The 20952-nt window shown below is 40.6% G+C and overlaps 1 protein-coding gene across 1 annotated transcript in view; it reads right to left on the bottom strand.

The window, feature by feature from the left end:
• SCFD2 (sec1 family domain containing 2) overlaps window positions 1-20952 on the bottom strand; it is a 191775-nt gene that overhangs the window by 104928 nt on the left and 65895 nt on the right. Inside the window, exon 5 of the mRNA XM_061352578.1 lies at window positions 1479-1728. Coding sequence (XP_061208562.1) covers window positions 1479-1728 — 250 coding nt within the window. The remainder of the gene's footprint in view (window positions 1-1478; window positions 1729-20952) is intronic.

Genomic DNA, 20952 nt, shown 5'->3' with positions numbered 1-20952 from the left:
ACCCATCCAGCTGCTCATCTGCCAAGAAGTTGAAAACAAACACCCAGATACTTGCTTTTACTCAGGAAACATGCACACTGGAAATCAAGCATACAAGTATTTTATAAAAACTATAGAATTACTGACAGGTTATGGAACATAAGAGAAGCACAATGTCTATTTTTGTCTCCATCTGTGATTACAACTACATAACCTCGGAGCATAAAGAGCAACAAGGGAAGCATCTGTGTACACAGGGATGAAGCTTCTTTTTGGTATTTGACTGAAGTTTTAGAAACTCCAAGTCTTCGTATAGTTACACTAGGCACAATGAAGAAACAGTGATAAAACTGATTCTAAACACTGTCAGGAGAAAAGGCAAAATATAAAAATGGAGGTTTAGAAATGACTGTGCAGCATCCAGTAGAAAACATCACTGAAGCTGCGAGGGAAGCATCACAGAGTGGACCAGATGTGCAGCACGTATCAAAAAACAGGAGAGCAAAAGTCTACAAGAAGACTGGAACACTGTGGGCACCGTGGCCAGAAGTATTAAAATAACAGCACAGTGCAAATACGACTGAACATGTCCATTCCTACGTTAAGAGTCTCTTAACCATCAAGTATTTTACACTCAGCCACAGCGGAGCGGCCAGACCACACCTGTATTTTAAAGCAGAAGCATCCACAGGGACCACCAGCGGCATTATTCCACTTCCCTTGAGACTCCTCACTAGGGCCCATTCTTGGCATAGGCTTTGGAAGGTAAGCTCCTCACAGCAACTTGACGTATGTCCATATGTTCCCTACCTCAAAGAAGACCTGATCAATGACCTGCTCACTACTGGTAAATACTGAGAGAACTGACAGCATGAAGCAAGATCCCTTCTGCCATTCAGATACGTCACCCTTGAGCCATAGTTTATTCATTTGAACCAATACTTTTAAGAGTTATCTTTTTCTAAAATGTGACACCAGCAGCAAGAGGTTAGGGCTTTCCTACTCTGTGAGTGCTCATCTGAAAAAAGGCTTAGCATGCTATTTTTAAAGACTAATGCTCATGTTGTTTCAGCAAAAACTCGATGTTGGTTTTAGACACATTTCGTCTTTTATGCCAGACAGGCCAGCTCCTCATATTCACAAAGTCACTGTGGTTCACTGAACATGTTTCCAGAATTAATTTTGACATCCCAGGGTTAACTTTACACTGATCAATGAAAGAAACTGTGGAAAAGATTACCTTATGAAAACATGCAAACTTAGCCAACCTTTAACAAAAAGAACAACTTGTAGAGCTTTCATCAGACTCAGCACTCTTCAAGGACAGCCTGTCAGCATTTGGCATATATGAACATAGGAGATGGAACAAATCTACAGGAAATCCTTGTGCTTACTCATGTACCCTCAGCACCACAGATGAGTCAAGCCGCTTTTATGAGTTTCTCCCAGTTCCCGCATTCCCAGCCATCCAATTCCTCACCACACAAGCAGAATCTTACCTGTTATTTTCTGCAACAAAGGAGACAGCTCTGGCTCATCACAGATGGCCTTGACTAGGGCCGTCTTCACCTCCTCTTCAGCTGCATCCAACTCTTTTCCGCTTTTGACTTCTCCAACCACAGAATACATGTATACAAGCAAGACAAGGAAGTCCTCGCAGGTATAATCATCTTTTGTCCTCTCATTGTAAGGCTTGATCATGGGCAATAACTGGTTCAAAACACTGGCCATTTCTGACTCGCCAATAGTCTGAAAAACAGAAGGAAGATTGTGTCAGACTGCTCCTGTATTGCTTATCAGTTCACATCAGACACACTCCTGCCTGCATCCGCAAGTTATTATTTCTCATGAGAGCAGTGCTTGTTTAATGAAACATCATTCAATATTTGCATTCTCCTTTGTCAGCACATGGTCATGTAACTTAATTGCTGCTCAAGCAGTGAATCTGTTAGTTTCCTACAAGTTTTTTTTTTCTAGAGACTCATGATAGCAGCACCTTAGCACTTGAAAAGCCTGATGATTAGATCTTGTGCCAGTACGATGAGAGGATGGGAGCATCAGTCTCTGCAGTACGGGTAGAAAAGGTACAAAGCACAAGGTCAAATGCTTCCTCTAAGTCTCGGGCCTCCTCCTTGAGCCTGATTTTGTACTTGAGCAATGAGTTCAAAGCCCAGCTCCCTCTGACTTCAGTTGCTATTGTAAGCTCTCAGCACATCTGCAAACCTGACCCTACGCTTTCAGGTCAGAAACCCAGAAAATTAGAAACAGAACCACCTGTGAAGCACGTGGTTTAAGAGAGCAGCATGTTTCCTAGAGGAGCGCTGGGACAGGGAAGCAATCACAGACATGGCATACGCCCTGACTCTCTTCTTTCTCTGCCTCCTTCATAGCACACTCACCAGCTTCTTAACAGGCCACGTAACACAGGTCTTCCACACCAAAAAAGCCTTCTTTGGCTCATTTCCACAGCACATATGTGCTGCTAGGTGACTAAGGCAAAGGCTGCGTGGAAGGGCGGAGAAGTGACCCTGAGGCTGAAAGATGATCATAAAGTGTATACAAAGAGAGGAAGGCTGGCAGACAAAAGGAGGGGGAAACTGAGAATATACTAGGATGTCCTAGGTCCTCAGGAGTTGAAATCTCATCTTTGTGGGAGAAGTGTCTGTACAGCTTTACTGTGGTTGTAAATAGGAGACTTTAAACATGAATCCCCTGAAGTGCCACACTGACACCCGCATCACGTAACACCAGGGCTGAGGTTTTCATTCACCCTGCAGGTCTCTGACACTCAGGACAGCAGAGTGCCTAATCATAGTGGTTTTGGTTGTTCTTTGTTGTTTTAGTTGTTCTTTGACAATCTCAGAAACCAACACTTTTATACCAACACTGAGCTACTACAGATCTCAATCATAAAGAAAGCACGAGTTACTCAACCTCACAAGAAACATTTTTCCACCCTGTGCTATACGAAACAACATTTCTGCAGACTTTGGGCCCCACTCTGCTCCTGCCATGCAAGTTTTGCGACGGACCCATCTTTCAGGGGAGTTGAATGTGGTCATGTTATGTTCTATGTGAATACATACCTTGGAGAAGAATTTGCTAACTACCCACATGCAAAACCTAACAGTATGTGCAACTGTGGACTTGGAAGCAGTAAATTACAAATCTACAGTGGTCACAAGCATATGGGAGTCAAAAAGGAACATTTAGAAATTTGGGAGGGGTGAGCACCCTACGTGTACTTGGGCAGGGGACATTATATCACATGTACAACAATCCCAGGCACTGCTCTGCCTGGACAGCAAATCTATGGTGTCTGGCACTGGTCTGGCATATGCTGGCAGCTGAGCCATCCTCAAGAAAAGGCTGTTGGTTTCCAAATTTTAACTCAGCCCTGCCTCAGTTCAGTATCACCTGCTTGCTTCCTGAAAAGTGACACAAACAAACTCTCATCTGTACATCAGGACAAGAAATATCAAACCATGGAAAAGGACAAAACTTCAAGGAATTCACAGGTATGCAGCTACTGGAAAGAAGCCACCCACAACGAACAAAAGCCTGATCAGTCCTAAAAACCTAAGAGCTGAACATTAACCTGTATGTGGAATTATTCTTGAATAGATGACAAATCTATAGTAGACTGAGTTCTAATGAGAGGCAAGCCCTATGCCACATATTACTGATCATTTACCATTGACTGGCACACCATCCACTCCCCCCTCTCCTCCCAACACACAAATTCTCTACTTCACCCCATCTTTAAATACCTCATGGCATGTTCTGCAGCACCAAAGATGAGTTCTTGAAAAACTCTATTTGGCATGCACACATTATACATATGCATGGAGCACTGAGGATTCACAAGGACGTTTAAAACAGTAGGGTCAACTGCCTTGCTTGAGCTCCTGAAAGTCCACGTGTACAGCATCTCTGGCAAACTTTCAAACATACATGATAAAGAAAAAAAACTGGGTTTAAACTTTCAGGATGATTTACTGTAGAGCAGGTTAAACTCAACAACTTACAGTAACAATTGCCACCTCTTATCTTCAAAGGAAAAATGAAAGACCGAAAAAAATTAAAGAGCTATAATAAACCGTTGACTGCAGAATGCACATAGGGTCTTTCTGGGGTATGAACTTCTCTGGAATGTTTTTCCCTTATCTCTTGGGAAATGGCACTACAGAGGACTTCAAATGGAACTGCCAAGTTTCAGAGGCTGTTTTGTCCAAACAGGCCAATTGGACTGGAACTTGCATGAAAAAAAACGGGACTTGCAGCCTCACTGCAGAGCACAGCTCCATAGGGAGCTGGGAAATTTGCCTCAAACAAAATCCACTGGCACACTGTCATTATCTGGCCACCTCCGATGATTTAGGGGCTCCCTGCACTGTATAACAATCAATCAATTACCCTGATTGAACAAACCTAAAACACAAGTTTTAAAAATGTAACTACCCATGACCCAAATTTCCTGCTGGCTGTGTTGGCCTCAGGTTAGCCCCATTTGTCTATCATCAAGGGAGCCAATAAAAATAATACAAACAGGTCAATTCTGAGCTTTTCAAAGGCTGTATGAAAACATTAATGCTGCTTAATGCAGAGCCAGCTAAGGCCCAAGCACTAACAACTTCTGCTTGCTCGCATTGTTTGGACATTTTAATGTCCAAACAATATATTCAAACAATATATGTCCATATATCCTTCAGAACCCAGGGAGAGTTTGTGATAGATTTTTGTTGTTTTCCATCTCTTTCCTCCACCCTCCTTAGTTATTTATTTTTAAAACTTAAGCTGTGTAATAATTTACTGTCCCTGAGGGTAAGTGAACTGACATCAGTTTGCTGAGTTTTGCAAAAGGCCCAGGTTTTGGCAGATGGGAGGACAGTGAAGAAAGCACAAAAATCATTTTTGCAGTTTTTAAACACTGAAAATGATATTGTGCTTCAGAAGTGGCATTTAAAGTATGATTCAAAGGATCTACAGGAATTAAGAGGAAGTGTAATAAACCCAAGGAAAAATGTTTTGCATTTCTCCAAGAAGCATTATTTTCAGTATTAAATAAACCTGTAAGAATCTAAAGCTGTAAGTATCATTAGATGTCTTTTGTACAAGAAAGAATACAGTGTACTGGGGAGGAAGAGAAGAAGAGGGTCAGAGTTTACTTGAATTAACACGTGTCCCTGACAAAACTGAGACGAGAACTGAGCGCTCTAATCCCTGTGCTTCCAACCCACTGTCCTCAACACATCATTTAAAATATTAAAGCAAAAATTAACTTCAAGCACGCAGAATTTATTTTCTTTTAAAATCAAGGAGGAAGGAGGAGATAAATCTTTGGAGACTACTTCACTATGTAAATATTCTAGTGGCTTTCCGCCTAGGAAGCAAAACATGCTTAAATCCTTCAGAGGTCACATGAGTTAACAGAACTTTTTGGAATGGGAACACACAACTTTACAACAGTGAGAAATTTTACTGGGGAAAACAAAACTAAAAAAACACCACCAAAACCCAGCTGCAGGTAAAACCAGCAAAAGGGTCAGTGGAAATTCACAAGCCCTTGGGCTACACAATGCTGCACATGCACATTGCACATGCACAATGTATACGCACAATGATTTAGTTGTTTAATAGAAGTTTAATTGATAGCTTAGGTGGGAAAAGAGGGCTCGTAAGTTGTGTAATAAGCAGCTTTCCAATGCTGCTCTTTTTCATTTGTCCTGTTTTACCTGGGTTTGACATCTTGTGTTTCATGATTTTTCCAGGCAGCCTATTAGTGTCACTACTAGCCAGACAAAAGCAGAATACTGTAGCTGCTAAAAATGACAATGGCACCAAAGGAGTATCTCATGGGTAGGCAAAACCCACTCAGATCCTTTGACAGCAACAGATCTCTGCAGCAGTAGTCATCTTAGCAAAAATGCAAGGTGCTGCCAAGTTAAAGGAGGAATCTTAGCTGCCTGCAGTGCTCAGCTGCCCATAAATCAAACACTGCAGTTCTGTTACACGCTATTTTACACTGTCTGGCCATCTGAGATTTGGGGTTGATTGCATGCAATTTCCATATGGGTGAGAAGATGTCTGTACTCCTTACTCTCAGCAGAACAATCATTTCATGTATTTAGTTTTTATTATGTGTCTTACGGGTGACTAGTGATTTTACACAATAGATCAGTAAGTATGATCTTACCATGTAAATTATGTTTTTCCATGTGAAGCTCTATAAATCATTCTAATTATTGACTTGGGAAGGTTTTGATAAAAATGTACTTTCTCTTCTCTTTACATATCTGTTGGGTATGATTGAAGAATAATCGACCCAAAACATAACACAAAACCTGAATGTCTTTGAAGTACTACACCCTTGCCATTATGAAACCCCTCAATTTGTCAGTGTCAAAACATATAGCATCCAGTTATTCAGGTAGGCTATTTAAGAAGAGGATGAAGTAATTTTGATAACTGAAGTCCGCTGTCTGTGTACTTCCTTTTGCAGGAAGTGAGTTCGGATGTCAGAAAAGTTTTAGTCTCAAACTTATGTTTCCAGCTGAGGAAGGCTGACAAAACCTAGTCTTGCAGAGGGAAGGAGCAAACTTTAGCCTTAGGGGAAAGCAGACAAAGCACCCAGCAAACTCACAACAGCTTGAGAGTGGAGGTGTGAGAAGCTGGCAGCAAATGGCCACTTCCAGTAAAAAAACACAAAAGTCTAAGTCATTAAAGGAGAAAGATCACATTGCATTTTGTTAGGGACCAGAACAGGTTTATGACTTGCCCCTCCCAATACCAAGAGACTTGCATCGTCCTCTTTTTAATGGCAGTGTCTGTCTATTTGCTTGATAGACAGATGATAAAGAAATCCACCAAGAATATGTGTATAAATAGCAGAGAACTAAACTGCTAGAGAGAAACACAGGAAACACTAAAAGCATCTAGGACTTGTCTCCCCTGTCATTAATCTTAATGACTCCTCTTGTCATTAATTAAATATCCCTGTGGAGCCAATTCTACCTCCTGTCCCCTTCTCTGCATTTATCACCCACTCTGAACATTGCCCCAGGAACTATATTCTCAAAACTGGAGAGACGATTTCCAGGCAGCCCTTGTAGACAGTCTTAAAATTCGACCATAAACAAATGAAAAGAAAAAAGAAAAAGCTTTTTGGAAGCTATTTTAAACCTGGCTCATGCTGTCAAAGACACAGATTCACATTCACCCTATGTGCACGCTCTCCCAACTGGCCTTCATTCTTGCCTTCTGCCCACCACAGCAGCCTCTTCCTTCTGTCCCTGCTGAAGTATTTCTGTGACTGTGCATTAAAACAAATCGTTTTGACCAGACTGGTTCTCTTCTCGGGTTTATTGCTTGGCCACAGAAACACTTACATTAGCCACGAAAGACAAGGATTGGACTGCTTCCTTCTGTAACAGAGCTGGATCGAAGCCTACATGAACTAGAGTTTAAGGTTGCCAAGAGATACAAAAGAAAATTGTATAAATAATCACCCGCTCTTTGGATGACTTCTTCAATACATTGTCATATGGCCAGATTCTTAATTGGTGTCTATCAGTCAACACTACAGACATCAACAGTCCTTTGCCAATTTATACCTGCACAATACCTGCCCAGGATGTTAACACTTAACTGCAAGACATAGTGAGGAATCAAAGACAAGAAAAATTAACTTGCAACATAAAGCTTTTATAAAGCACAATATTTGTAAGCTCTTCTGCTCAGAGGTTTTTTTTAACATGTCTCCTGCATAAATCCACAAACACACCACCGACACTTAACAGCTAATATGTGATAACAACAAAACTATTTCAAACAAGCTGTTCAAGCCCCATCATTTCTAAAACCAAAACAAGCGAAGCACAGGAGAGTTCTTTCAGCCAATAACTCCCTAGCCCATGATTATGACCTAAGCAATTGGATTCCATCTAGAACCCACTGCCAAAGTAGTACGTTCCAGTATTTAACTTAACTTCTTAGGACATAAATTATATTTTGAACAACGTAATCAGATTTCCTCTTACCACCTTTCTCCTGTCTTTACTGAGCACTTCCCGTTTTCAATCATCTTGTAACTTCTCCCATTATTTTTATGTCTTGTGTTACAAGACGCAGATTCAGTTACTGTGTCGGCACTGCAAGACTTACACATCCATTCTGAGAACATTTAAAGGCCATCACAAAAGTTTCTAATAAACCCACTGATATCTAATCTTTCACAGTACAGAAATCACCTCATCCTGGTGAGTTATGTTGTCTGGCGATGTATCATTACATCAGATTGTCCATTTTTTCCTTCTCTCTTTGGAAATCATATAAGTGTACAGCTGTGTTAAGATATTTTAATGGGTTCATGGGGGCTCAGCAGCAACAGCATACCAAAAAAAAAGGATATTTAATAAGTCTGGATTTTATTAGACAAAGCTCTGCAAGGACAAGGACAATTTTACTTAAATCACTGCATGTCTGACATAAGAGACTCATCAGCAAGTTAAAAAGGGAGTACTTCCAACCTACTCAGTCAAAAGCTTTTAGCTGTGATGACTTCTACAGATGTGCTTGGTAAAAACATGAATCAGCACAGCAAAAATGGTGTCAGAAGCATGAAAAAGGAGTACCGGCACAGTCAAAACATGTATCAGAGAAAGATCTTGGTGCTACGCATATTGGGATTTTTTTGTGTGTGGTTTTTGGAAGTTGTTTGTTTGCTTTTATGAGCCATGGAATATTGGGAAAACTGCCTGAAGATGGCAGGAGTTCAAAACTTAAAAAAAGGTTATGGGGATAACATAATATCCTGGGAGGTTAAAACTCACATGGGTTTTGAGGAGAACAATGGGAAAGCATTCAGTCACTAAAAAGCCAAGGATAAGAATCCACAGGGACAGAAAACAAATATAAGGGGTATAAATCAAGAAAAATATAGTACAACCAAATCAGTCATTAAATAGTGAAGACCATTTCTGCAGAAGGAGGGGATTCTATGCCAGGAGATGTTTACTAAAAAAGATTTGACAGATGCTCTGGACAAAGAAAAGGACATGAATCCCTGCTTACATCAATAGCTATAACCCTTCAGGTTGGAAGAACAGATGACTCAGGTGTGGTAAAGGGTCTAAAAAGTCACAAGTGAACTCGAGAAGGTTCACTCTCCTTTCCAACACAAGAACTAAGGGTCAATAAACAATGATGATAGGAACCTGTTTAAAAAGCAAATCAAATGGAGGTAGTTCTCCATGCAACTTGCTCAGATGAGGAACTCCTTGCCAAAGGCTGTTGTGTTGCTAAATTCCTGCTTGGGTTCATAAAGATGATGGGAACAATCATAAGGGAAAAAATTTCCATCAAATATTAGTAAATACACAGAAACCACATCTGTTCTAGAACTCAGAATGGTCAGAGCTGGGAGAGTATCATATAACCTTGTCCTCTTCATCTGCTGCAGGCAGCTGCTTTTGTGTATGGTTAGAAAAAGTAAACTAGCTCAGCTACAGTTTTGATCCAATCCAGAATGGACATATTTACCTCAAAGCCATGGCAAAAGGACCAAAATAACTACAAAATACAGCATCTAAGGGAAAGAAGGAGGGGAAGCAGGATTATTACAGTATGCGGCACTATCAGGTTTAAATATATTCTGCTCAGTTCCAGTGTCCACATTTCTAAGAGGCTATGGAGAGATACTGTTGGAGAGAGTTACAAAACAACCGAGCGAGTAAATTTTATCAGAACGAAAGACAGCTGGCGTATCAAAAGGAAGAATAACGGCTTATGTATGTCTCTTCAGACAGAAGAAATTGAAAATGTACTCAAGAAAGGCACAGGAGAAAAGAGGGAAGTTGAAACTGATTTTTCCAATTCTCAAGTTAGAGGAGATGTACTCAGTGGTTTGCGTGTTTCAGAAAGACTTTGGAGGGCGAAAGAAAGAACAGAAAACAAGCAGAAAGCACAAACTCAGCTGTCTCACGCAATAAACCACTATACATAAAATGCATCTGGTGAATAAAACCATAAACTCTTTGGCACAGTGCTTAATTGCAGTGAAAAGAATTGTGAACTGCAAAGGAAAAATACTTTAGAAATAGAAGACAGGATAAAGGTAATACACACTGAAATACTGGACATGCTGTGAGGGCTGGCACACAGCAGTAAGTTATAAAAGAAGACTGACAGTTAAAACAACCAAATCTTGTGCCTTTTCTTCCACATTCTTGCCTTTTGAGGCACCTCTTCTCTCACAGCCCTTTGTTCTATGCATCATCCTTCACTCCTACGCCAGTCTAACATCAGATGTTCCAGAAACTCCTCAGGGCTGGAGGTAAACATCCAAACTTTTGGTGTTGGGTCAGTCTATGGTGCACACTGGTACCAGAAATGAAAAAATGAGATGGGTAAAATGGGAAATGTGACAAAATGACAAGGGTAAAATGGGAAAACAAGTCCTAATGGGTGAAAAACAAAAGGAGTTTGAAGGCCATGACTGCTTGGGTTCATTTGAAAGAAATTTGTTTTCTTATAGTGCTGTTGCTTCTTGAGTTTAAGTGTGTTATCTCAAACTTCTAATAACATCATCAAACTTTCAATAACAAATCCAGTCAGCTTCTGCCCCTGGAATTTTGATATTAACAGACAATCAGGACATCTATCATACACTGCCACATGCACCAATGCCAGTTTGCGACAAGCACCCTACAAGTCATGATTCCGACTAAGTTAGGGCCAAACATATGCCTGATAGCTTTTAAGTGATGCTTACAGATCATACTAGTACATAAGATATACTGAATAAGGGTACTGTTTTGACAAAACACACCCCATTTCCCAGTATCCTTGAGACCCAATTTTCTGTTGACAATTTCAATGGAAATGGATGCAGATGTAAGCAAAGCAGAATTCTCTTTCCCTATCCCTTTTCTTTTGCTTCTTTTCTTAAAGAAAAGACCAATAAACTTAGTGAGAATCTACCAGAAAGATAAACATACCTGCCAAAAACTGTTGGAATTTACCAAAATACTAGGAATTGAAACTCCGAAGAGTCAAGAAACTTGAAAGCCATGTAAAACATCAACTTGTATGAGATGGTCTTATAATTCAGATCCAGATCCAGCATCTGAATTATACGACCACCTCATATGGATGGATCACGGTACTGCATTTTACAAACACGAATTTAAACAGTAGCTAACTTGGAAGTGTTTTGCCATGTCTTTAAAATGTTTTATATTTTGATATGCAGATACAGAAAGTCATAATATATGACATAAACCACAATGCAAAAATATATGGACATGGGAGGCTCGCATAGCAGAAGATCCCACTGCTCTGCCTGCAGTCCTGGCTGGAACCACAGGAAGGAGACAGAATGGCAACACAAAGACATGCGAAGGCAGATTATCAGGTCCGCTGCAGAGCAGCGTGGCTGTTAATCAGTACAGTAAATGTTATCACAATAGAGTACTGACATTTCTAGCCCTTGTACAAGGCTCACCATGCTTTAAACAGGATTCAGGCTTTCACGGTGATTAAAGGCAGATGTCACATGCATGAGTAAGTTTGTAACTTATGAGCCCCTCACTCATTTTTGAGTGTGGAAGGAATCTTTCATTGATAGGACATCTTCGCTGGAGAATGCTCACTGTGGCATGATTTGCACAAGGAAGAACATTTTCCTTCCCTTTTCCAGCTTGGGAAGAGTAAAACAAGCGTAATTATACAACTATACCTCAATTCATCCTATGGAATGTATCAGGTTAAAACCTTAAGTTTTCTGTCCAGTTTTCCACTGCCATTAAAAACTAATCAGAACGTACCACCTCTCAGAGAGCAGGGGATAGCAGAAACAACAGTGATACTTCAAAGTAAAGACTGTGGGGTTTTTTTCCCCTACAAATGTGCTAGAACTGCAGCTGCATTGACTTCTCATCTTATTTCTAATATAAAACAAAAAGTGAAACACAGGCATAGCCAAATGACAATTATTTTTCCACTGTGATAGTGCTTAAGTGAAAAACTTTTGAAATCACATTCTTTTAATCTTCTCATTCCATCCTGGATTCTTTTTCTGCTCTAAAAGCTAACAGCTCTCTCTTCAAGTACAGTGTAATTTGATTGCTTATGAGCTGCTCCTTCAGCTCCTTAAATGAATTCTCGATGCTGGTATTCCCAATCAGTGGTGAACACATTCACACCCTGTGTTGGGCATGCTTGTGCATGGGTGTATGACCTTTTAGCACACCAGTTATTAGAAAGTATATACCCAACACCTGCTTGCCAGTCATGATGCTCCATGCCCCACGGCGCACGTGCCCTTTCCACAGCTGCATGCAGCAAGTCCTCTCTCTTTTGGCTCCCATCATTTCCCCATGGGGCCAGGCAATGCTGGGTGGCACTGGCAGTGCATTTGCAGCTGGCTCCTTGCTGTGGATGGAGAAAGCATGGGGCTGCTTTCCTGCCAGCAGCTGCAAGGGCCATGTGAGGGCACGGCTGCTGTCAGGGATTGCTCCTGCCATACTTCCTCCTGCCCTTTTTGTCCAGCACGAGCTACAACTAGAAAAACAATCCTGGCTTTCTGTCCCCCTGGGATTTCCCTCCCACTCAGCCGAATGCCTGAGTCAGCATAACTATCCCTCATGATATCACATTTGTGCACAGGGAGCCGACGCAAGCACAGGACATCTGGTCCCAATATCTAAAAACACTTCAATCATGCATGTCATTCCAAACATTTAAGGAACTTCAGAAGTTTTCTGTTACTTTCGTATATATTTCCTAGTTGCTTTGAGCAGAAAGGATTTCTTATGTTCAAGTTTCACTCTGAAGATCTGGGGAAATGTATATTCCATCTCATTCTAACTAGAAAGAAAACCCCAGCCTTAAACACAAGCCCAGACATGACTTAAACTACCTCTATATTAACTTTTCTATTTTTTTTTTTAATTATTCCAGGAGAATACCAAAACGTGCTGAGTTGTAACACTTACAATTCGGACCTCAATAAAAGGCAAAGAAAGGGTGGTTGTATGTCCCCCCAAAACCCCCACAAAACAAATCCAACAAACACCACTACCACTCCGCTCCCAATTCCAGTTGTATATGCTATATGGTGGAAGTACCAAGGTGTTTTCTACTTCTCCACTGTGATTTTGATAGGAAAAAAAGGAGGCATGGCCCAGTGACCAGGCACCACACTGGGATTCTGAAGTCTGATGCTGATCTTCATGTCCAGCTGCGAGCTTCTCACTTTTCTCCACCCGTAAGCAACAGTAGCTTCCTCACACTACAAGCATTAATTTAGGTGCTCTGATAGTCTGACACTGAATCCCAGGTATAAGTAAAAACATTCAGTGCAGCAAATAATTCACTTTGCAGCACCCACATACACTGCAAATCACAGCACAGTGAGCAGAGGCATGCTCTGAGCCTGCTGCAACCTATTTAATTTGAGTATCAATAGTGGTCAAGCTGTCACAGGATGAGGCTCAGCATTAACTGGCTTCTTTTTAAAAGCCAGCATGGGTATGTCTACCTTGCAGTCTCTTTTACACAGCTCTTGCAAGAGAAAAAATACAGCACTTTGATATAATTTCTATTGTTCTTATCTGGCTCCACACACCTCAGGGTGGGAAAGCTTCCAGTCTCTACTGTACATGGCTTCTACTGCAGCACCTGCATACCACTATTGGAGCAGAAAAAGACTAATTTCTTTTTTGGCAACTACTAGAAAATTCTTCACCCCCTCTCCCCCCCCCCAGAACAGAAAGCTCCTGCTTTCCTAACAAGCCGTCTGTCAATCTGCTCTCAGGACATGAGAATCAGATATTTGGGGCATAAGTGATATTCCATATGGAGACACCACAGCAGCAAAAAAAATAAGAGGTATGAGAAACCATTGTTTAAATGAGAGAATCCAGAGGATCTTGGTTATATGTTACAACTCACAAAATACTTTAAGTCATTTATCTAAGACTTGGCTCCTACTTTGGAAGGCAGACTAGTATTACAGAGCTCTTTTGGACACTGTTTATTAGCATCAAAATGAAATATGAAAAGCACTTTCTGTTAAATCCAGGATCTGGACATCTCTCATAACATATACCCTAAATAAACCAAGTTAAATGGTATTGCAACAGCAAGAAATGAAATTTTGAGTTAATACTGAAAGTAAAAATAGAGGGGTTTACTGCACTAATGTATATTTAATCCTTCTAAAATAAACTTTTAAAATAACATCATCACAATTAAGTTACTCCCAAATGTTACAATCACAGAATCATAGAACAGTTAGGGTTGGAAAAGACCTTAAGATCACCTAGCTCCAACCACCTGCCATAGGCAAGGACACCTCTCATTAGACCCTGTCACTCAAGACTCTGTTCAGCCTGGCCTTGAACACTGCCAGGGATGGAGCATTTACCACAATGCAAGTAGCTACTCCAGCCATCAGCTGGGACCCTCGCATCCCAGACTACTTTTTAGTTTTCCCAAAGCAAACATTCCGACCCTCCCAGCAGACAGTGCTGCAGGCCGTAGCAAGGATCACAAAACCCACAGAATTTCTATGCTACTGTTTAAGAACAGCACCATTCTCCAGGGAAGGGGGGTGAGAGCCGATAAATCCAGACACAGTTGTTTTGCTCTTTAAAATTTCACTTTTTCTTTAATAACCACTACAGAAAACCTAAACCAGTCTCAGGACAAGCTTCTCTCCTGCCTCCAAATCATTTCCCCCCCGCCACCACAGCCAACACCACTTCTGTCAGATGCCAGCAAATTACCGGTTGGTGGTCTCACTGTTCTACCCTCAACCATTACTTTAATTAGTGAGAGCATTGAGAAAAGATTAGTGTACAAATATTGGCGAACCTTCAAACAAGAGGACACGCTGTCCATTTTATTCACAATGAAAAAGCTCTTAAAGAGATTTCGATAAAGATTTGCCTCCTGCTTGCAGCCCACATTTGTAATGTTTATATAAGTGGGGGATATAAATCTTTTTCAAATGAACCCCACAGTTTTTAAACCAGCCTTGTTATAAACTGCCTGTTTCCGTTTTGCCTGCCTAAGCAAGCAACGCAGAGCCTGCTCAGGATAGACTGGAACTAATTTAATGTGCTCCAGGTTTAATCCCCATCCTCCCAGCTTTTACTGGCAGATTTTACACAGAGGACTACTGCTGACTTTAACAATGATTCATGTGATAAGTGGGGTTTGATTTGTTTTTCCACATCAGAAAACACGCAACAGAAATGCCACCAAAAACCATTTTAATAAAACACGACCGAGCCAGAGCCAGATTTAAAACAATAATTAACCTTTGTTACAAGAACTGCTTCTCTGCACGTTGCGGCACTTTGAATTCATTAAGGTGAATTGCTAGCCTGCTTTACGCAAAAGAATAGAAGTCTGTAGACCTCTACATCTGGTTTGGAAGGAAGCCAGCGCTCGCTCCGGACATCCACATGCCGCACCGCGGGACGTGGGTCTGTCGTTAACGACGCAAAAGAGCGGGACGAGCAAAAATCACCGGCCCCGGCCCAGCTTCACGCGGACCAGCTCAGCTCCGGCAGGAGTTGAAACCAGGATCAGCTACGAGGTGCCCCCGGTGCCCCGCTCGGGCTGCGGCGGCGGGTCCGTGTCCCTGCAGATGGCAGTGTGGGAGCGCTGCTGGGAGCAGAGCTGCCTCCTGGAAACCGATCCAGGCTGAGCTTCGGCTTCCTGTAGCAATTACTCCAACCAACATCCCGAGAATTACTGGTGCAGACATGCTGCTTTTCCTTCTTTTCTTATTTTCATTTTTTACATTTATTACTTTTACAATTTTAAATTTATTTATTTTGTTGTTTTTTTTTTTTTTAATCTGGGGGAGGAAAACACATTCATGAACAGAGAACACTGAAAAAGGGACAGCACTTACAGAAGTAACAGCCACACATTTTTACAAAATGTAGCCGAAATACTGATGCAGAGACTGTACAGATACTACTTTTGTAATCGCCTTCTCCTGTACCGAATTCCTTTCTCATTTACATAAACCAGATGCTTCTCTGACAAACCGAATTCCTCATAGAAAACACGTAAACTGCCATATACTTCATGTCTGAAACTAAAGATGATGTGAATATATGGCACAAATGTTCCATTAGCCACTAAAGGCAAACACATACATTAAGTGCAAGTTTTCTTCTATTTAGCAGAACTTTTGTGAGGGCTTAGGTGATCATTGGCAGAAGTGTTAGAAAAGGAAAATGAAGCTACTTAGGTTGTATTTACTGCTTTCCAAAGGCTTTCACTCCCTTTGGGGAAGCCAGCTAGATACTTTGCTAGCTCTTGACTCTCAAAGGAGCCCACTGAGTGGACAGACACTCCAAAACCAGTGTTCAGTATTCCTCATCCCTGCAAGGAGAACTGGCTCCTGGAATCTCTCTTCCCAGTATCTGGCTCCTGGAGGATTACAAGAGGAACAGGAAGAATGATTATTTTACTGTTTTAGCATCATTGAAAACTTGCATCTTTTTGGTACACATGGATAAAGTGAAGGACACGGGGAATACGTATTTGCTATTACCAAGAGAAGAAACTGTAATCATAAAACTTTTCAAAAGTCTCTCAGTTGCCCCTAATTCTCACTGCTTCTACCAAAAAACCAGCTTGCTAAATTTCTAGATTACTACAGGAACAGTATTTTGCATTTAATCTGAAAGGCCAAATTCATGGAAGATACCTGAAGGTTACACTTGTTACTCACCTAACCTTCCAGAACACACCTTTATCTGCCAAATACTTCCGAATGCAAGGATCTACCAACTTTTGCTGTGGAGCTATTAAAAACATGGTAAGAAGGGCAAATCCTTATCTTGAATGGCACAGAGCAATAGAGAGCTCACAGTAAGAGCAAAACTTTCAGCCTAAGAATAACTAGGAGGTGACTGCACAGCAGCCAACCAACCAGTGGTAACCAAAACATCAGAAAAGAGTAAGGGTGAGCTATAAAAGCCAGTATTTCATGCCATTCTCTGCACAGAGGGCAAGGAATGAAATGTAAAATGATCTGAAGCTGCAGGTACAAATACAGAAACCACACAGCAAAGGCAACTTTATTAACAGCAATGGCAAAACAATGAGAAGTAATTTCTTTGAGAAGTTTTTGAGACTACTTGGATGTCCAAACTTGCTCTGTGCCCTGAGATCAAGGTTATCAATGGGATTTGCAAGAGCTGACCTAGCTTTGAGCAGATCTCCTCAGAAACAGTACAGTCATTTTCTTTTCTTAGCCCTTCTTTTCATCAGAGGTTAACAAATACTGAGACACCTGCAAAATAACCAAGAATTGGTCCTGAAGGACCACTGCACTATTTCTCATCTATAAATTAGGTCACGTGTTTCACCAGCCACCAATCTCAATTAAAAATACCAGGAACTTAGAAGACAAGGTTATTAAATATCAAAGTTCAACCACTTGAGAAACGTATGTGGCAACTTTAGTAAAGTGAAATTGGAATGGAATACCCCAGAATAACACATTGTGCTTAACCTTTTCAACTGGTCCTTTCAGCGGGACACCAGGACCCTAGAAGAGCTGTATGGCCCCCTAGCATATGGTAGCCGTGTTTCCCTCTCCCGATAGCAGCAAGGCACTGTCACAAAGCCCACAGTTCTCACATACAGACACTGACTGCTGGGAAACAGCAAACACAGACTACTGTCAAAACCCCCATGTCCACAAAATCTACATTGTACTTAAGTCAAAATCCTCTGTACTTAAGTCCCCACTTTCTGGCAAGAATGATTACATGAACATGATCACATATGAAAGGATAAACATCTGTCCGCACACTGAGCCTCCTGCCAACAGTCAGAAAAATTGACATATGGGGAAAAAAAAAAAGTACTATTTTAGCTGCATCCCTCCAGTACTGTAAACCTTCGAAAGACATTCCTTAAAAATCACAAGTTTTCAACTTACAAAGTAGTCTCCACATAAAATAACACAGCATCGGCCATACGCGGACAGAAATTTAACTCAGTCTAGAACATCTTTCCCCAAATCTTATTATGCAAGTGAGTAAATAAACAGCATGGCTGGTCCATTTCAATGCCACACAGCCAGAGCAATTCTATGTCAGCATTCACACCTCTTTTTTTTTTTTAATTTTAATTAAAGGAAAAAAATAACCCCCTCACAGTATCTACTGAGAAGATCACTCACATAGTTTGCTCCCAGCACTCATCAGTAATACATGCTAATTTCCAGCAGAGGTTCACTCTACACATCTGATACCACTGGGGATGGCTGAAACCAGGCCCACAGCTACATAATTAAATTCAGTGTTTCCATCTTAGAGCAAACACCAGATTGACAGCACAGTGAAGCAAAAGCTCTTAACTACACAACTGATAAAGTAAGTATGCAAAAGCTCAAGAGGTTAGGGGATAGCCCAACCTCCCCCCCTACTCAATCTCTGCCAATTTGGCACCAATTAGACCCCTAAGAACCAGATTCATATTCTCAGCTTACTTCATACTTCAACAGCTACAAATGTATCAGTGCCTTTAACCCAATGATACAAAACTGCAGAATTTCCCTGCTTGTTGTTTATTAAAAAACCAAGTGTCAAACTGATTCTTCCAACCACGTCTTGATGTTTCTCAAATAATTGGTAATGATCATTGCCTGACTGCAATATTCACGGCACACCGCATTACAGTTTAAATAAACATGGAGTTTGCCAGCTCCAAAACTGACTCACAGCCTCAGGACTTCATACTGTTAGTGGAATTCTAGTGTTATTTCTACCAGGTCTCCAACTTTCCAGAACTTGGCTTTTACATTTAAAGTTATCAGCTCATGAAGAACAAACCTCTCTCTCAAGGGATAGTATACAGAAACTGTGTAAAAATTCATGGTGCAAAATACAAACAGCTGTAAAAACTAAAGTATCAATTTTTGTGACAGTACATAACTGCTCCCCAGAGTGTATATTTTGTTCATAATAAGGTGTAGATGCATGAAGAACTGAAATAGAAACTTCACATATTTTTCTCAGGAAGCTTTTCTCCAGCACATTTTTGTCAGAATGTCTCTCCTGGCCCGTGTAACACCCTTTGCTTCTCAGTCTTCCATGCCTGCTACATTATTCAGCTGGTAGACTGGTGAATTATGAGGTTATAATAACATGATGTTCAGTATTTATATGAAGAGTAGATTGAAAATGGGATTTATTTTTTTTTTTAAAGAAATGCAAAACCAGTTTGCTTCTCAACAAAAAACTAGAAGCACATGCTGAAATAGATGGGGAAGGATAAGGGATAACATCTACCACCAGTGAAGAGCACTTGGAAGTTGTGCATTGGGTGGGGAAAAGTTGGGAAGGGCGGCAATCAGAAATGTTCTGGAAGAAGAAAACATTTTTTTTGGGTGAAAGTTAATTTTTACTTTGCCAATCACAATTTAAGTTAAATTCCAGTTTATTTTTCCTCATTTGGTTTATGATCTCATCTAGTCATCAAGGATGATTGATGATGTTTTAGGATTTGGGCCTTTGCCAGTTGCAAGTAAAAGGGAATTATTTATTTTTCTTCAGCACTATACTGCTGCCATTAACTGTATCCCACCCCTTTTTGTTTACAGCCTGTCACTGAAGCCACATCTTTATTTTAATGTGGTGTAAGCTCTTGTCTGGGACTGATGTATAAGTGATCTAGCAGAAGTCTTGCATAATGAGCATCACTTTGCACAGAAAGCACGCAACCTTTACTTCTGAAATGATCCCTGCCACCACTCCAGACAAGGTTCTCCCATTTAAATACAGACTTAAAAGCCATACTTGAGCAATGGGCACTATCATTTTCCTTGTGGTAAAACTACATTTATTTAATCCCTTTAAAAACAAACAAACAAGAAAATGACTTTGACCTTTGCCTTAGAGCTAGGATTCTGATTTGAAATGTGTATTACATTTCTAACGCACTGTAACTGTGTCCAGCTGAACAGGGTCAGATTTATGTGCAATTAGGAAAAAAGGAAACCAGAGCAATTTGGTTTTCATGTTTGTTAATATCAAAACATCTTGTACCAACATTAAGTTTTACACTGAAATTCACACAGAATAATAAAACAAAGTAATTAAAAAAGGAGTGGCCTGCTAAAAAACGCATTAAACAAATAATATGGACTTTCTCACTTGCATTTTTTTCTGGTTTAAACTATTCAAAAACGTGTGTGTGAGTCCCCACTTTGGCTGTCCATAAGCCACAGGGAGGTTTCTTTGCATGAACTCTTCAACCTGAGAGTTTTAGCAGAAAAGCTTCTTTACAAGGCTTAATTAAAAGCAGGTTTAAGTCGGGGCCCTCATTCACTCTGTTTTTTATTTTGGCCTTCTCTCTGTGTCAGAAGTCAAGTCCCCAAAGAGAAATGGAGTTCATTATTGAGTCAGGAGAGTATTTTCTCCTTCATTCTAAGCCCCACCTGACATGTTTCAGGTTAGTTTGAGTTAGGCTTTAGGTATCTCCAAATGAGATTTTTATATTCTATGCACCTAAGGGTGAAATGTAAGAAGATTCTAATCATGATTTTTAACTTTGCCCTGCATAGTAAATAATGTGTGAAAAGCGGACTGCAATCTCCTTTGCATGCCATTGGTTTGGTGCAGGGAACTGTATATTCTAAACAGATGGTGTTCAGAATAAGTATACTTCACACCATGACAGGTTAACAATAAATGCAATGTCATCGTCATGAAGCATGGCAAAGAGTCATGCAGTCACTCTATAAAATGTATTGAGCAATGTACCAAATCAGAACAGTAATGACAGAGCTGCAGGAAAACATTCAGCTTTTGCCAGAATGTTTTTAGTAGTAGTTCATTGGTGACTTGACATTGGATACTATGCAGTTTTTAAGGCCTACTCTCCTCAAAAGCAATATTATAATTTGGCATGAATAACAATATAAAAGAGATT

This window comes from Neopsephotus bourkii, unplaced genomic scaffold (genome assembly GCF_033783945.1).
Source record: "Neopsephotus bourkii isolate Nb327-2 ecotype Australia unplaced genomic scaffold, CSIRO-AGI_Nbou_v1 NB_54, whole genome shotgun sequence".
Classification (NCBI taxonomy): domain Eukaryota; kingdom Metazoa; phylum Chordata; class Aves; order Psittaciformes; family Psittacidae; genus Neopsephotus; species Neopsephotus bourkii.
Note: the sequence above shows the minus strand (reverse complement) of the source record. Positions and strands in the feature narration are given on the sequence as shown.